Source organism: Erithacus rubecula (assembly GCF_903797595.1).
Source record: "Erithacus rubecula genome assembly, chromosome: 2".
Taxonomy (NCBI): domain Eukaryota; kingdom Metazoa; phylum Chordata; class Aves; order Passeriformes; family Muscicapidae; genus Erithacus; species Erithacus rubecula.
In genome coordinates, this window is record NC_136685.1 from 4698143 (window position 1) to 4715918 (window position 17776).

At 40.0% G+C, this 17776-nt stretch overlaps 1 protein-coding gene across 2 annotated transcripts in view; it reads right to left on the bottom strand.

Moving 5' to 3' along the window:
• Nucleotides 1-1024: 1024 nt before the first annotated feature.
• Nucleotides 1025-17776, bottom strand: part of SUPT3H (SPT3 homolog, SAGA and STAGA complex component) — a 252787-nt gene continuing 236035 nt past the window's right edge. For both annotated transcript variants that reach the window (XM_079298425.1, XM_079298424.1), the window contains exon 12: nt 1025-2773. In XM_079298425.1, the coding sequence (XP_079154551.1) occupies nt 2732-2773 (42 nt within the window). In that variant the 3' untranslated portion in view covers nt 1025-2731. The remainder of the gene's footprint in view (nt 2774-17776) is intronic.

Sequence of the window (17776 nt, forward strand, 5' to 3'; positions counted from 1 at the left end):
GAAATTTGTGTTGTGGCTCCCTCACCTCTGATGAGTTTTAAGCTGAATTATTATACTTGCTTTGTGGGTGGCAGGAAGAAGAACTGAAAAACCAGGTAGTATAATCACAAAACAAGGCAGGCACTGAGCTGAGAGCAAAATTCACACTCTTTTATATGATATACAGTCATATTCCTGCTGAAACTGAAGTTTCTCTTCTTCAGATAACTAACATGAAATCAACATAATCAGCATAACCTGATTCAGTACCTATAAATCCTGGCTAAAATAGAAATGATTTGCAAGTTGAAATTACAGAAGTGTAAAGCTATTCATATGCAGCCATTAACTGAATCTCAAGCTGAATTTTATAAATATAATAAAAATGTGTAGCACCAGCCTAAACACACATCTCTGTTTCTGCAGCATGGGAAGTAGTGCTAAGAAACACTCTGAGTGCAGCACGAGTATTACTGGTTGCATTTTTGTTTTAAACAGAGTTAAAGAAAACTCTGAAGATGAGGAAAAAAGTGATTACTTCCCAAAATAATAATAAACTGGGTTAGAGCAAGATAGGGAAACATAAAATACCTTGTTTTACTCTAAATTCAGCTCCCTAACTTGTGCAGAGAAGTGAAAGGTTATTATATGGGTTTACTGGGCAAACCCAGATTTTATAAATAATTGCCTGTCAGGCTGTTCAAGATAGACAAACACACAGCAGACCAACAAAAACATGATCTGTCATATTTCTGAGAGAAATGTATGTTGAGTCTTCATTCTCTGGGACTTTAAGGAGACCAGTTAAAAATAAGTGCCAGTGTTTTTCCTGCTTATGCATATTTTAAAATGTAAAATCTGGGAGAGAGACAGCAACAGAAAGAATTTTGATTCCAGTACCCAGTTCCTGAAATGGTTTCTTCTGTCTGTATCCCTACAGATCGAAACCAAATACAATAAATGCTGGTGTCCTTTTAAAAAAGTCTGGATGTTTACAGCAGGCATATAATTTTCCATGATTAAGGATGCCAACAAAAATAAAGAGTGATGATAAAAAGAAAAGTTTAATCATATATTTCAAGAAGCACAAATGGAGCATCAGAAAACTTCCCCCTTCCCTCGTTTAATACATTGTACACATTACTTTTAGTCCTTTACACACAGAAAATTTCCAGAAATCAGAAGCATAAGCAGATAAATGAAAAAAGCAATTTATGAATGGCAGCAATATTGGACGAACAACGTTCACTTTTACAGTATTTTTGTTGCAAAGAGACATTTTTCCATTTATTTAAAAAATATACATATATTTAAAGTTTTTGCAAGCAGGTCCAGGAGAGCAGGATAACAAAACCACCTACAAACGACCACAAGAGCCCAGAGCAGGAGTGAAAATTAAGACCTCATATACTAAGCACAAAGGAGGATGGCTGTGTTATATAAAATACTTTTCTGTTCTCCTCTTGGGTGTTCTGGATTAACTTGAGGCTTAAGTTGGATTCCAAGCCTGAGCTCAGGGCAGCTGAAGAAGACCCCTGACCTGTGGGTACCACAGGGACACCAGCAGGACATGCCAGCAGATCCTGGTGATGGGCTGAAGCAGGAGCCCTTTTCTCTGCTCAGCATCATCGTGGTTAGCTCTATATTTGTACAGTTTTTATGGGAAGAAATGAATGTGCTTGTGAAGCCAGCAAAGGCTGGAGGAGCAAAGGGACAGGAACAAGCATAGAGGCAGGGACTGAGATTTTGAAAAAAAATATAAATCTTGAAAACAAACAACGTTAGCTAAAATATATTAAAAAAAAGGCAAAAAGAGTTGGTTTCTTCTTCAACCAAATCCAACAGTAATGCTGCCTTTGTCAACAAGAGGGACAACATCTGCTTCCTGCAGCAAACGCTGAGCAAGTACACAACGCTAAGCCCTTGCCTAGAACCACTGAGACAGGCACAGTTATTGAAACACTTCAGACTGTATTTTTCCAAACAGGGATCCAATCCAGTGCCAAGTCACTGCAAAGGCTTTCTTTGATTTTGGACAATGATGGCTCAAACCTTAGGAGATGCCAATTTTGAAAATTTGGGTGTGAGCACTTTGCCCATCTTTGGGTCTGCAAAAAGCCAAGTCTCTAACTGGTCAAGTTTGGTTTGCCTGAACTTTTGTGAATATCCTTGCATACAAACTTGGTATGGCTGTCATCAAAATCTCCCCATCATATTAAACTGGGTTATACTCTGTGAACAGTTCTATTAATTGAGAGAAACAAGTGGAAATTAGTGGAAAATAGAAGGGAAATAGTTTTTATTTTTGTAAAAATTGCCGAGAAACCTTTATACAACCTAATAAACCAACACAACCCAGTCTATCTCTGGCCTCTTCCTGCCCCATCCTGCTTTACAAAAAAAACCATTTTTTTGAGAACATACAGACTCCCAGACACTTAAATAAAAATGACATGGCAGTCAGAAAGTCCCCTGCAAACTCCAGCATTGTCTGAGCTGCATTCTTGTCCACCTACACCCTATCCCAAACATCCTGCCATTAATTAGCTAAATGTTCCAGCTAGTAAACAAGAATAACGATTGAGGGGGCTGGAAAAAGAGACAGAGACAGCCAGCAGATAGTCACAACAAACCAGCCCACTCACTGGTACATGGAGACATTGGAGCTTGTATTTTTTTTCCTTCCATGGAGGGGAAAAGAAAATCACCTTAATATAATACTGTCTTTCCTGTTGCTGCAGCCACATCCACATCAGCAGGCGAGAAAAGTCATCCCATTCCTGCGGTAGGCACTCTGTCAGGGAAAGAGAAAATCTGCAGTGAATTATCACAACAGCTTAAACAAGGGAAGGAGGCTGAGAAAAAGGCAAGGCTTTCTTCCTGTTTTGGAGGATATTCTGGCTGCAATCTAATAGTGTGCTTAATCTGAACATTTCTGGTGGGGAAGCTGTAAGCAACCACTTTGCCTATTAAAAAATCAGTGTGGTTAACAAGTGGTTAGTGACTCTATTTCAGGAGAGCAAGAGATAGGCAAAAATGTAACATCCTCCTTTGTTAATTGCCTGCAAAATAGATGAGGCCAAAAATACACCATTATGCTGAATCTGTTTGTTCTTTATAAGCACGTATTCTCTATTCACCATGTTCAAGAATCATTTCTAAACTGCCCAAACACTCTATAAATTATTGACTAATTGCAGTTTCCCAAACTTAATTTATAGTCTGAGTCTAAAGTTATATAAACAGACACTGGTATAATCCTCGCCACTCCAAACCCAAATTAATCTTAAAGACTCTCTGGCCAGTAGGAAATAATTTGATATCCCATATATTGTAACCTGGGATGATGTGTTTCCAATGGTAAAGAAGCACAGGAGTCAAGTGGCTCTTGAGAAAATAATTTTAAAAGATCTTGTGGTATGATCTCCCTAAAATGCCTTTCATGAATTTTTAACAGCGTTTTCTGAATCAATATAGGAAACTATACCTTTTAATGCCCCTGGAAACCCTATAATGTAAGGAGATATTCTCAGTTTAAAAAATACTTTTTTTTTTTTTTTCTATTAACAATATCTTTTAAAATGCAAAGGAATTTAAATAGTTTTGCTCTATTTGGTTCACCTTCAGCAGTCATCCTGTTTTAAAAATGAAAATGTAGTCATCTATTTCATTGCAGTTAGTGCTTCATCAGGTTTATTTTGTACCTCTTCAGTCAAAGCACTTAGGAAGTGCCATATATAACCACCATTTTTAGTGGCTCTACCAATTTCCTAATTAATTTCAGCCAGATCAATTTCTCCTCTCTTAAACTAGAATTAGAGCAACATCAGGAATAAAGGATAACCTCAAACAAGTTTGGATATAAATAGCATTTATACTGAACTGCAAAGAAATCATTTCAAAACCAGCAAGGATGTATTCAGAGAGACATTTTACAGACAGTGAATATGCAAAAGGAAATATGTACAAGATGTTCACTACAGCATCCTTTACATTAACACCACACTTCAGTCTGGAGATCTAGCAGCATATGGCATTAAAGTCAAAGAGCAGAACAGCAGCTCTGGGATATACAGCCAAGACATGACAGTATCACCACAAACAAAACACAAAATAAATCCAAAGACTCTACACCCAAACATGAAATGCCCAAAACAGACTAGCCAATAATTTTGAAAGGATCCAATATATTCCCACAACCACAAGCAGAAAGTCCAAGGCAGTTTGGATGTTCAGCCTGCCCAAACCATTATGGCTGGTATTTGGAAGCCTATGCAAAAGTAAAGTTTTTAACTGCTTGACCCCAATAGTTTCACAGGGCTTTATTGCCCAAGTGACAACCTTTAACACATAAACAAAATATTCAGGACTACTGTGCAGTTTGCTCAGAGACAAATGATCCTGAGTACAAAGCTGGATCTACATGAAAGATAAAAGGTTGAATTTTGCTAAAGGAATTTTGGTTGTGAAGCAAAGTTGGGCTTGGCTGGGCTCACCTGGGAAATAATGGAGTTTAACATTTTCCAACATGGGCAGTGTTGCACAGACAGTTATAGCTCTGCAAAGGTCATTTCAGAAGCCAGTTCCATGGCAGGCAGGAAAACACCTTTGGAGAGTTGGGCACACCCACAGGTCTATATTTAGTGATATATTATAACAAGTGTGGCTATAGTTAGGATTGAAAACTATTTCCTACTTCACTCCCCCTTTCACATACTTTCAACTTTCTGAAACATTTGCCCTTGGGCTGAAATTTCCTCTGCTTTAATCTCTGCCTGAAGTTCACTTTCTTTGGAAAGGACCAACAAAATTCTTGAAGCCATTATGAAGTTCAGCAATAATGAAAACAACACATTTTTTCCTTCCCAAGCCAGACAAAGTGATTCTGATATATATGTATTTCGTTATGGAATTTAGCCATAAATTGAACCATTTTACCCTGAAACCATCTGTACCTTCAACCTCAGCATAAAGGTAACTGTTTTGAAAATCAGTATTTCAGAGGAGGGAGTTTGATTCATCCCATTCCATAACAAGATAACACTTTGCTCTCATTTTGATACATTACTAGATAATAAAGGTTAACCTCCAAAATGCTTTTATGCAGAGCAAAAGTATTTTACAGATATCCCATCTTTCTGAATTGTACCAGATATCTTTAAGATCTATACAGCTGAATTTGTGATACTGAAAGACAGATCTTTACATGCCAAGAATCATGAAGAGAAACAGCAAGATGTTTTTCATAAAACTCACATGTGTATGTGCCCTTGCAAGAGTTTAGATGGATGTGGCAGACATTTAATGTGGTTGGAGATAATTTAGAGGGTTTGGATGACACTTCTGGGTGCTTTATGCCACTTGGGCAGCATCCACATTTTAATTTTTTTTTTTAAATATGATTATTTGGCTCAGAATTACAGCTAGAGGATGATGCAGGCTCTTGATGTGGGATTAAAATAGCTGTATCCATTTTGCTGGATATGTCTTGCTGTCAAGAGATAACATAAGCCCATGGTTCCTCCTGGAGCCCTTTTTGGAAAAGTGTCTACTGCATCCAAATTTTCTGTGTTTTCTCTGTTAAAATTTACTACCAGGCTGTGCTTTGACTTTTCCTGCTGTGGGCTGAGTCTCTGCTATGGCTGAAGTTCTGTCATCCTCTTGCTGTATGTGCAGGGGTGGTCAAGGGACCAACTTTCAGACATGGGGAATCACCTAACCTGGCCCAAATTACACACTTTGCCTTCCCAGAACAGCCTCCATGCCCTGAAAAGTAGATGTAACCTTATTTGGCTAATCTAGCTCTCAGAGAAACTCTTCCTGCTCCTTGATATCACATGATAGGATTTTTCTTCCTTTTCTCTGACCTCCTTGAAGGTAAAAGGACAGATTGCTGCCAGCAGAGCCAGAGGCTGCACAGCTGTGACGATGTGAAAGCAGAAACATGATCTTCATCTTGCCCAGGCCACTCTTACCACCTGCTCCCTTTTAGGGGAGGGAAGTGATGATTTTGCTTCTTAGTGCTTGCTTCCCAGTCCTACCCTGACCCAGTGGGTCCATCCCTGGCCATGGCAGTGGGGTTGGAACCAGAACTTTAACATCTCTTCTAACCCCAGCCATTCTATCATTCTACCCCATGAAGGCATCTCGTGAAGAACCTTCTCAGGCATCCTCTACACAGGAATGCTCCCTTGGAAATGTTGCTCCTTCAAGTTGTCAAAGAACATTGGACTCTGACACAGGATCCTCTCTGGCAACACTATCATTATTTAATCAGTAAGGGTAGGCTTTTTTCCCACAATCTGAAAGGAGGCACAATGAAGCAGAAAAGATGGGCAGTGTTCACTGCTGTCAGCTGCCTAAAAGCAACATCTTGCTTTGCCTTAGTTTGGTTAAAGAAGGAAAAACTAACAGCTGAAAAAGCCAGTATGGCACAAGGGAACTTGGCCAAGCAAATCCTCAAATTTCATGAAAAATCATCCATTTTCTACTCCTTCTGTTTCTGGTCCCATTTCTCTCCTGTAGTGGTAGCCCAAGGCAGTGTCATAAAGCACCAAAAGCACCACTCCAAGAAAAGGGCAGTAAAATTCCTGTCCTCACAGTAGGTCCCATGAAATGGGATAGCTTACTGAAGAGCACATAGACAATTTAAGGGACAGATAATTAAGTTTATTAGCAATTTAGGACTAGAAAAAATGGCTTTAAACTGAAAAAGAGTCGGTTTAGGTTGGACTGTAGGAAGATATTGTTCCCTGTGAGGGTGGTGAGGCACAGGGTGCCCAGAGAAGCTGTGGCTGCTCCATCCCTGGCAGTGCCCAAGGCCAGGCTGGATGGGGCTTGGAGCAGCCTGGGACAGTGGAAGGTGTCCCTGGCCATGGTAGGGAGTGGGAACTGGATGATCTTTGAGGTCTCTTCCAACCCACACCAGCCTGTGATTCTGTGATTTAAGGAAACAAGTCCCAGCCAAACATGAAGATGTGTGAATACTCCTCAATGAGAGAACAGAGTAGATTAGAATAGCAAGACTTCTGAACAGACACCTCAGCTAGAAATGTTTTCCAGTTAACAATTTACACTAGTGCATAATTTCACAGCTGTAGCATGATGAGAAAGAATAATTTTGGCAGGAGAAAGAAACAGCTGTGATTTTTGAGTGGGCTGAGGCTTAATTTTTATTTGGGATAAACTTTGGAAAGTCTGGGGTAGAACATCTCCAGCGGGCACCCGAGACACCAAAGTTTATTGGGCCAAATCCTACAATGGTTTAAGTCTGCAGTTCTCCTTGCATTAAAGTTAAGCACAATGTCACACTGCAGGCCTGTTGTATCACTTAGAGACATTAAACCCTGAATTATAAGCCCTGTATAAGTGAGTTACAGAACAGCATTTATAAAACTTGAAGTCTCCCTTTCTTGGTGTCCTCTTGCATGTGTGTGGGCAAGTGGTTTAATTACAGTGCATAAAGAGGAATAGTAGACAGAGACATCCAAATCAAAGAGCAAGTCCTGGCTGAACTTCATTAGCAAACACAAATGCAAATAGGCACATCTTGTTTGTGACATGCCACGGTCCTTTCTGCCTTGGGTAATTTTACTCTATTCTCTGACATTTGCATAAATGTAAATCAAACCATATGACTTGAGCAGGTTTGTGATAGGGGAATCATATGCAAAACTTCTTTCCATTAAATAATTCTCTTCGTGCAGCCTTACAATGTTACTGTGAAAATCAGGGAGGGCTGGATCTCAGACAGTGAGAGGCTTTATTTAAGAACAGTGGAGGGAGCCCTGCCCTTTAAATAAGAGACATTCTTGGATCAGACACTGGCTGGCAGGATGGAAAAAAGGATGTAGCATTAACTTTCATTCCACTCCAAATAACCTGGAACCCATAAACCACCAAGATTCTCTAATTTTGAATCCGCTCCTTTTCTCCCTGTCTCTTCTTTCCATTTTATTTGGGAAATGTTAACTTTGAAATTTCATTAGCTTGCCATAATATCAAACAGGTCACCCCGGACAGATTCATAACTCTTTGTACATAAAAACATCTAGATTAAAACCCCTGTGATTAAAAGGTTACTCCTCTAATTTTTCCCAGCCTGAACAGACAAACCACATGCAAAGAAGTGTCAGCTTATTTAGAGATTAAAATAATAATTAGTTTAAGAGGCACAGTATAAGCAACATTGTTTGAAAAAGAAAATCCATGTGTTGTTTAGAATTAGTTGCTTCTGTTTAAGTTTAAATAAATTTGCGTGGATATAAACTCTCTTTATTAAAAGTGCATCCATTTTACAAAAGAAATATAATGGATAATTCTCCCTCCAATTTAAAACAATAGCACTGAAGGCTCTAATTCCACAAACCCATCTTTAATCAGTAGCCAAAGCACAGATGTCTGATATTACTCAAAGGATGAGGGAGTGCTTTATGTGTGTAATGTCTTGTACATGGTCAGTAATGAATAACACACCCCAAATATGTATCTGTGGACACCCAGGTTTAGCACGTTACAGACTTACTTGTATGATCTGTCCTGCTATAGCCATGAAATCTCATGGATTTATGGTGAGACTAGACCAATGTGCTGAGAACTGCAGCACCCATTTATCTACACCTGAGTCTCTCTGGAAGCACAACCACTTTGGTGCTCAACTAGATCCCAGGAAACCTCAGTTAGGTGTAAGAAACACCAACAGCTGCATTCCTCAGGTCTGCTCCCTGAGTCCTCAGCCTGGTGAGACACCAGGGGCAGCAGCAGTGCCCATGCCAAGGGTACCTGCCCTCAGGAAGGGGGCAGACATCACAAGAACACTTCATGTAGGCACCCACAAACATCACACAGTGATAAAAGCACTCCTCCAATAAACCACCATCAACAAAATGCTTCCCAGAAAAGTCAGCTCTGGACTTTGGTTGACCTTTTATCTGCTAGTGGCATAAACTTTTAAAATAATTTTGTAAAACTGGGCTGCTGTGTACAGGAATGGGACATATCCAGGATATATCATCCAAGTCTAATAAAGAACATAGTCTAGGTCTCAACTATCCAACTTTTTTATTTTTGTTATCTGCTTCTGGAATAAATGATGTTCTTAAGGCTGATGGAAATGTAGGATCACTGGAAAAAAGGGACTAAATTAATTTCTCAGACACTGTGTAGTACCACCAGTGAATGCAGAACAGAATGTAAGGCTTGTACTGCTGTCCTCCAGTGTATATGGCCAAAATTGCAATGCTGCAGTTAACCAGAAAATGCTGCTCTCAGGGCTGGGCTGGTATTGTTAAAAAAAAAAAGAAAAACAAGGCAAAAAGATCTTGCTGCTTCTGTTGCAGCAAGAACTGGGGTACCAATGTCTGCCAAGAGAAAAAAAGAACAAAATTGGTGGGGAGAGAGGGATCATTTTAAGTCTCTCAGAGGGTACTGTAAACAGTGGAGAAAGAAGGAAAAAACGGAACTATAAAACAATACTTGGCAGCTAGCTTTGCAAAACAAACATATTTTCATGAAGTCTTTCCCATCACTGCCACCAGCTTTAATGGGCTTTATTTGTCTGAGAGCAAGAAACTCTTTTTAATTGTCAGAGGAAAGGCGATGCTGCTTTGCACACTGATAGAAATTCCTGCTCTGAGCCCTACTTCAACCACATGCTGCTCTCCATTCACAGTTAGGGGGAGGAATCCCTTCCCTCAGGCTGCAAAACCTGTAGCAGGGCTCCATCACCACTCTTCCCTGGACAGCATCAGCTGCTTCTCCTGTGGAGAAAGTTGAAATCCAGCAAGTTCCTCTTGTGCCCATAACCCTGCCCAGGACACAGTGCTGGCAAAGCACACGGCAGGTCTCCACGAGACCTTGATGGATATGGCCTGTTGGAATCCAGGATAATTGGGAAAGTTTAACTCTCTCACCTAGTGGAAATGCAGTGGTTCATGAGTGTCCCTGAACTCCTCATGAGCAGTGCAATTAGTCCACTTATATTTTTACAAACTGGTCAAAACACCTGGAGTTGCTCAAGGGTCAAACTCTCCTCTCCTGATGTGCCTCAACTCGCTGCTTTAGCTGCACAGCTACAATAATGTACACAGAGAACTTTATTATGTCTGAGAATTAAATTAAAACTGGAAGTCTTGAGACTTTAGGTATGACTGGACACTGAAACCTCTGGTTTATGACTCAGGGCACTGCACAGTCCCATGTCAAAATATACCACTAACAATAAAAACTCATTCAGCCTGAGAGCAATTCAGCACCAGATAACCTGGATGGCTCCCTGTCTCCAGGGATGACTTCATTTGACCTTTTAAGGTTTTCTTCTACTGCTGTAGAAGCTCAGGGTTGTTTCTGTAGGAAGTGACAGAAGAGGTTAAATTTCCCTGCTGTGTCACCACTGCTCATGACCTCAGCATAGGAGCTAAAGAGGAAATTTATTTGGAAACAATATGGTGTGGTACAGTTGTCTGAGCACAAGGGCAGGAGCCAGGGCTGGGCTCTGCTCCCAGCTCTGACACTTACTTGCTGTGTGGCCTCAGACAAACCACTTAGTGTCTCTGTGCTTCCATTTCCCTTTGAAACAGAAATACTATCACTCACTGAAACATTTTTTTTTGAGGATTGCTTGATTACAGAGCTCATACATGACACTTTGAATACATTGTATACGATGCCATAATTGTTATTTTCATTGCTTTATATCTTCCATTGTAATGGCTAAAATATCAGATGTATAGAAAAGGATGCTGAAATTGGCAGCTATTGCATAGGAGGAGCAGGTATGAAATTTTGAAATTTGGAATTAAATTATATGGGTAAACCAACAGAGTTCCCTTACATTTTTCCCTTTTTGTAAAGAAACTGAAATTGTAACAAAATCTAATGACAATTTGCAACACACTTCTCCCCCACCTCCTGAAAGCATCTCTGCAGAGGGCACAGCATCTCTGCTGTCTCTTTGATTCAACAGGGCATTTCAGTGGGGAACCAAGAGGCCAACCAACAGCTCAGGTCTGTGAAGAGAGGAATTCTCTCAGCATTTGCTGGGGGCAGCACTGGGGTGCAGCCACTTGTCACCCTGCCCAGCCCTGACTGATGTGCTCTGTCTGCAGAGGGGCGCCGGCGCACCGGAGCCCTGGGAGCACAGAGGAATTAAGGTAATGCATCAGTGGTTGCCAGTGAAGGAGATGGGAAGAGGGGAAAAAAAAAGGAGAAAAAAAAAGAGGCAAAAGAAATATACTATTTCAATCAAAGTCTGAAATTTGTAGAAGTGGTTTTGGTCTCAATATAGAAAAAATATTTATCCAAGAAACTCCTACTCGGGTGCGAACATCCTACTTCTAGTGGGATTTTGTTTGGCAAAGTGCTGTGAAGGAGTGGAAGCTAATACAGAACATGTCTATAAACAAATATATTTATTTAGTACAGATTGACACATTCACTAGAGTATTTCAGTGATTACACGTGTAAAACTATTTCCTATAGTGGTTTCCTTTTGTGATTCTGCTAATTTATTCAATCCACCCCATTTTCATGCATTGAATGTTATGAGCCATTTCAGCCACCCAGACTGAAACACGTTTGGAGACTACATGCCTGTTTTTTCATTTCATCATCTACACATAATTATTTGGTGATATTAGGAATTTGAGCTCAAATGGAAGCAAACCAACATTTTAATAGCTTAAAAATCACACAAAATGAAGTCTGCCCTGAGGTTAATGAATAAGAGCCAAATCTTGAGGCTCTTGCTCAGTTTTTATTCACTCCTTATTCAGGCAAAAGTTGAATCAATTGTAGTTGGACTGATTAAAACCAGAAGAACATATATTTGGACCTTTCTCTCAGGTAAAACAGAATAAATTACCTAGGATTAGGCTGCAGAATGGCATCCAATCGATCTTTCACATGTATTTCTGCAAAACACTGGAGAAAAAATCCAAGTGCTGAGGTGGTTTAACCAGTTAAACCAATATTTTAGCAGCAGAATAAATTACTATACACTACCAGGTTTTATGACATTTATATTAGAAATAGCCCTGAATCAAAACAGGTTTCCTGGTCCCTCCTGAACTTCTGAAAATCAGTATCAAATCCAAACTTAAAAAATGGTTCACTAAGTATGAAAGCCAAATGCTCCTATCCTTCAAAACAAAGCTCCATCCTTAATTTGAACATTAATCCAGGCATGTATTGATACAGGTATTCGATTTTTGATGACAGCAAGCATTCATAATTTAGGAAATTAAAGTTATTCTTTCATTACATGCAGGATGTCCTATTCCTTAGAGTAGGCAATGAATGCAATAAAAATAAAAATACAAAGCAGAGCAGTTAATTGCTTTGAACAGTTAACACTTCACTAGTAATTGGTGATAATCACAGAAGGATGCTTCTCCCTTAAGTCACAACTCACTTAAGTAATGGGCCATTCTCAGCAAAGTAATGACACATTTATCCCATTCAAGCAGACTTAAGCATGGGGATTTGGAAAAGAAAGGAGAATGAATGACTGATTTCTCCAATACATGCAAAGCAAACAGAAGAAGGCAAAAATGGGTAACAAGAATGAAGTGGTCAATGGGTAGATGTGGCAGCTGGGGACTGGTTTTACTGGGCTTGGCAGTGCTGGGTTAATGGTTGGATTCAATGATCTTAGAGAGCTTTTCCAACCTAAATGACTCTATGATTTGTGAAAAACACCAGACCCCAACTGGGTCTGGGTGACAGTGCTCACTGCCTCCTGCAATTCCATCTCAGTGCTGAGCACATGAGGAGCTGGATTTGGGGATGGATGTTTGCACAGGAGGGAGCTGGGACATGGGGAGAGGGCAGTGCCCTCCTGGCCACCACTCATGCTGCAGAGCCTGGTCCTGCTCTCCCCAGCACTTCCTACCTGCAGGACAGACAGACTTCTTCCTGTGTCAGCAGGGTCTGATGAGCACAATCCATGCCAGTGGCACACTGGAGTGTGGGAACACTGCCCAAAGCCCCAGAGGCTCCTGTGTTGGGCAGCCTGCACAGAGGAGAGCCCTCACTGCACCTTCAGAGAGCTGCAGGGAAGTCATGAGCTGCAAGAATGAACCAGAGAACTTGGGATCCCAAGGAAGTGAAGGCTTTTCAATATATTATGCTTTTTAAATGAGATTATATCCACAATCATATGTTGGAAAAGCTGGTTCACAAGTAGACAGAGACTTCAAGTCTCTCTAATGTACAGCTCAAGTTATCTTTAATCTTTCTAAATGTCTTTCTGTCCCTCTGTTTCTTACCTGCCTAACATCTTGGCCAAATGAGTCATCCCAGGGACACTGGATGGCTGCTGAGAACATCAGGATTCAAAAATGCCCCTCCTAGAAGTGACTAAATATTCCTTTTGGTAGTTTCTGACTGATTGGCTGTGGGTGGGGGGTGGGCAAATAATATTTACTTTGTGAAGCAAATGAACTAACTCTGCAGACTCAGAACCTTCATGCTCTACTCCCCCTTTGCAGACCTAATTTCACATGTCACTTCCTATGGCACATGTTACTTCAACAAAACTTATTTTGAAATGTAAGGACAGACCAACGCCATCAACAATATCTCAGTGGTCTGACCCATCACATCAAACTCTCTTTTCTTCTTTACCACATCTCATCTTTTTCCCTAGTATCCAGTTTAAGTGCAGACACACATTTATATGCACATCTATAAAAGTGATACTCCTCTGAAAACAAACTGGCCAGGCCACGAGATTCTTCTGGCTGATTGCCATTGTTCAGTCACTAAATATGGGTTTAGGAATAGGGAGATGGATTACTCTCTTGTAACCCCACCATGGACTTTTCATGATATCACAGCCCATATTTTTTTAATAACATGGAGGAATATTTAAATCCTGTATGGAATTTTTTTCATGCGTACTTCTTTGATGTTAGAACATTTTGATTTGTGTGCATGCTGACACCAGAACATCTAGATTACTGCATGTTCATTTATCAGAGACTGTGGGGTTGATCCTGTTTGGATGTGCAATTATTGCATCAAATAGATAACATGGGCTGATCATGCTGACAGCAACATCCCCACTTCCAGTGGTTGGACAGGAAAATAATTACTGTAAATGAAGAGTTAGTTAAGTCTCATTAAATTTTATTGTGAAGTAAAACAATAAAAGAGTTTGTATTTTAAAAAAGCAGAAAGGTGGTAGGGAAATAACTGAGCCCCAAACCTAGAACACATTGCAGTTCCTGGATTTAAAGCTAATGGGACCCAGTGGATCCAGGCTTCAGCAAAGAGAGAGCTGTTGTCTCCATCACATTATTTATTGTAATGGTGTAACTCCTTTTTCCTTTGTTTCCCTTTCCCCCCCCAGCAGAATGGCTGTTGGTAAGATAGGAATGTGAAATCCAGGTTTTTGTCTCTGCAGTAGCTCTGAATTTCCTGGCTTTTGTGGATTGAAATCAGACCCTCATTTCACTTATGTGCATTTTGTTTTGGGTAATTGACATTAATTTTTAGGTTGCATCACTGACATCAATCAGCACTGCTCTCAGAGGACTAGAGTTAAGGGGCCACAATAAAAGGGCATGATATTGTTTCTTTTGTTTTATTTTTGGAGCACTTTGACTACTCTATACTTTTCCAGTGGATGTTACATACTTTTTGGGTGAGACAGCTTAAAACATTACTGGCTGTCTCATTTAAAAGAATACTTTGGCATTACAGTGAATACTTGGCTCCAGAGGCTGGGACAGTCAAGGCTGGTAAAAATTCAAGCTGATACCTTTTGTCTATGCAACACTTTGAAAAAACTATGAAATGACAACACATTTCATTAGAGAGAGCCCTGCTGCCCATTACAGATGTTTCCCATATGGTAAGGGGAAGGTTGGTCCCTTCCCCCTCCACTCATCAGTGTTCTCACGTCGTAGCAGGAATCTACAAAGACAACCAGGCTGTAAATGACACCACACAGAAGCCTCCAGCAGCACCTACTGCCAAGGAAGAAGCTGATTTTCATTGTCAGGGCACAAATACACTCCATGGCAGCCCATTGATGGGAGACTCTTCAGCTTCCTTTTCACCAGTGTATGGCACAAAAACCCTGGAGTGGCCAAGAGAAGCCAGACTTGGCTTCTAAAATGATGAGATGAAGACAGAATACATCAATAGAGATTACTGAAGATTATCCTCCTGCATCAACTGGTGGGCTCAACACCTTCTACCTCAAATCCTCATGGGTGGAAAGAAAAATTCTTTCTAACACAAGATCACGATTTTTAGGGAAAAAGAATTTGAGGCACTTCAGTGGGGCTAAGACCTATTTTTTTTGGACACTGGGACATACACAGATTCACAGGTAGGTCTTGAGAACAGACAGCCATTGGGGTAAAGAATTGGCCTGTTTCCCATATTTTGCCAAGGAATTCACCACCCTAGATGTACTCGAGGTGCTCATAAATCCCAATACATTTTTGGATTGCTGGAGCTATTCTAACACTCGTGTCTTGAATGCAGGTGTGACTTTCTAAGAGTTCAATGTGTAATTTAGACATTTTGTCATCTTGTCCACTCCTTTCCCAAACCACAAAGTTATCTTATTTCAAAAGTAAACTTCAAAATAAAAAAAAGAAGCTAAAATAAAAAATAGAATAAAATAAAAAAAAGAAACATACATGGAGTTCATGATGAAAAAAGAAGAAAGAAAAATCTTGTTTGCCTATTTTCCTACACTTTTGGTTTTAGACAAAGTATTGTACCATCTAGCTAGTCTAGTTTAAAAAGGACCATTGTCTTTTCATGCCAACCAATCATAGTAATATACATCTAGTTGGTATATTTTGCCATTGGTTATTATATATTATTGTATAATAGTAATATAATATTCTAACATTTCTACAAAATAAACTCTAATGCTGAGATTTTGAAAACCAGCTACTGATCTTAGCTGGCCATTTCACCAATAGCTATGTGGCTGAAACCTTACACAGATTAAGAAATAAACCTTAAATAATATCTAGTCAAATGTTTCTTTTTTGCTTTTTCACTATTACTACCTTCTCAGCTTTCTAAAAGGTGCACCACTATCAACTCATTTCTTAGAAATGACAAAAAATTCCCCAATAAATGGAATAATTTTCATTTTCCTCTCTTCATATCATTCTGTTCATCTTTTCCTGTTCCTCACAACAGCATTTTTTCCTAGTTCTTTATTAGCAAGTCTACTCAACTTTAAGGATAGAAATATATCCTTCCATTTATCTGTCCTTGCCCTCCAGTTCAGCTTATCCACCCTTCAGTTTCCATCCCATTCTCCCTTCTTTCCATAACTCATTACTTCAACTTCCTTTAGACCAGCCTATCTCTGCCTCTGCTGTTTTTCTTTCCAACCTGATTTTTCTGCAGGTCTTTGTCTCTCACCAACATCATCTCCTCTGTACAGAAGTGAAGGGCTTCTGTGTCTTAAAATAATTCCATCCAAAATTTGCTACATCCTCTCCCAACCACTTTAAGGGTCTGCAAATATACCTGCATTCTGCAGATGTTGCAGAAACTGTAGAAAAACAGATCAACTGCTTGTTGTAGAAGAGTTTTGGCAATACCAAAGAGGGCATTGCCCACACAAGAGAGAAACTCAGTGCTTGGGAATAGGAGCAGGAGAGTCCTAAGCACCAATTTGGAACAGCCAGCAGTTGTCACTCAGGGCACAACAGAGCCCTCAAAAGCTTGGGGGAGCTTTCATACTTCCCACAAGCTGAAGTCCAATACTGGATATTAAATATAAATGAAGTTTTTTTGGTGTTTGATTTTTTTTTTTTTTTTTTTTTGTCCTTCTCTGTGATTATTCAGTTTGCTTAAGGAGAAAAAACTAAGAAAGTGGAAAAAAAAGGCCACTCACAACCTCGGTGTCACAGAGAAGTCTGCTGATGTCCAGTCCATTGAAGAAATTGCTCAAAACCATTTCACCTCTGTGGGAACATTCTCCTGCTGAAAGGCTGAGTTTTTTATCCCACAAATGGTGACATGAGGTTTGCTGAGACTGGATAAACCTCACACCATCTTTACCACCAAACTTTCATTTATTCTTGATAAACTGGCGTCACTTAATGTCATTTAATTGCTCCATATTTCCTTCATTTGTCTTTAGATGGGCATGATTTAACTGGAAGGCATGACTGACATACTGCAGCAGAGCATGCTTTGGGTGATATTTATTCCTCCAGGGGTGCTGTTGATGGGATGAATCACTGACTCTACCCACTGAGAACCACTGATCTAAGGCTCACAGTGAGGAAAGTGGGGTTCCCCCACAGGGGAGGAAATTCTTCATTCTCAAGAAAACAACCCTTTTTTACTGTGTTCCATGTGGTACTTTCAAGAGGTGCTACAGAGAAAAAAGAGAAGACAACAATATATAACAAATAAAGAAATGAATGGATAAAAAGATAGATGAATAAAAGGGCTTGGTCCTGATTTGGGAGAGAAGACAGCTGCAGATTCAGCTTTGGCTTTGAAACGACAGGGCCAGGGAGCCAAACAGGGGAACATTTTTTGACTTGTGGGCAAATTTTATCAGGCACCAGGCAGAGTCAACCAACCACTTACTCACAGGCCACTTGCCCAGTCTGAAAAGGGAACAAATTTCAGTCTTTGACAGATTGGACTTGAACAGGCACCAGAAGTGAAAGCATCTATTGTCCATTATCCATCCCAGCCCTGAGACTTCCAATTTCTCATTTACCATGTAGCCTGCTCAGAAAAGGTTTGTCAAGCAACAGCCTCTCTAAACAAATTACATTGAAATTCCTTATACTGAGCC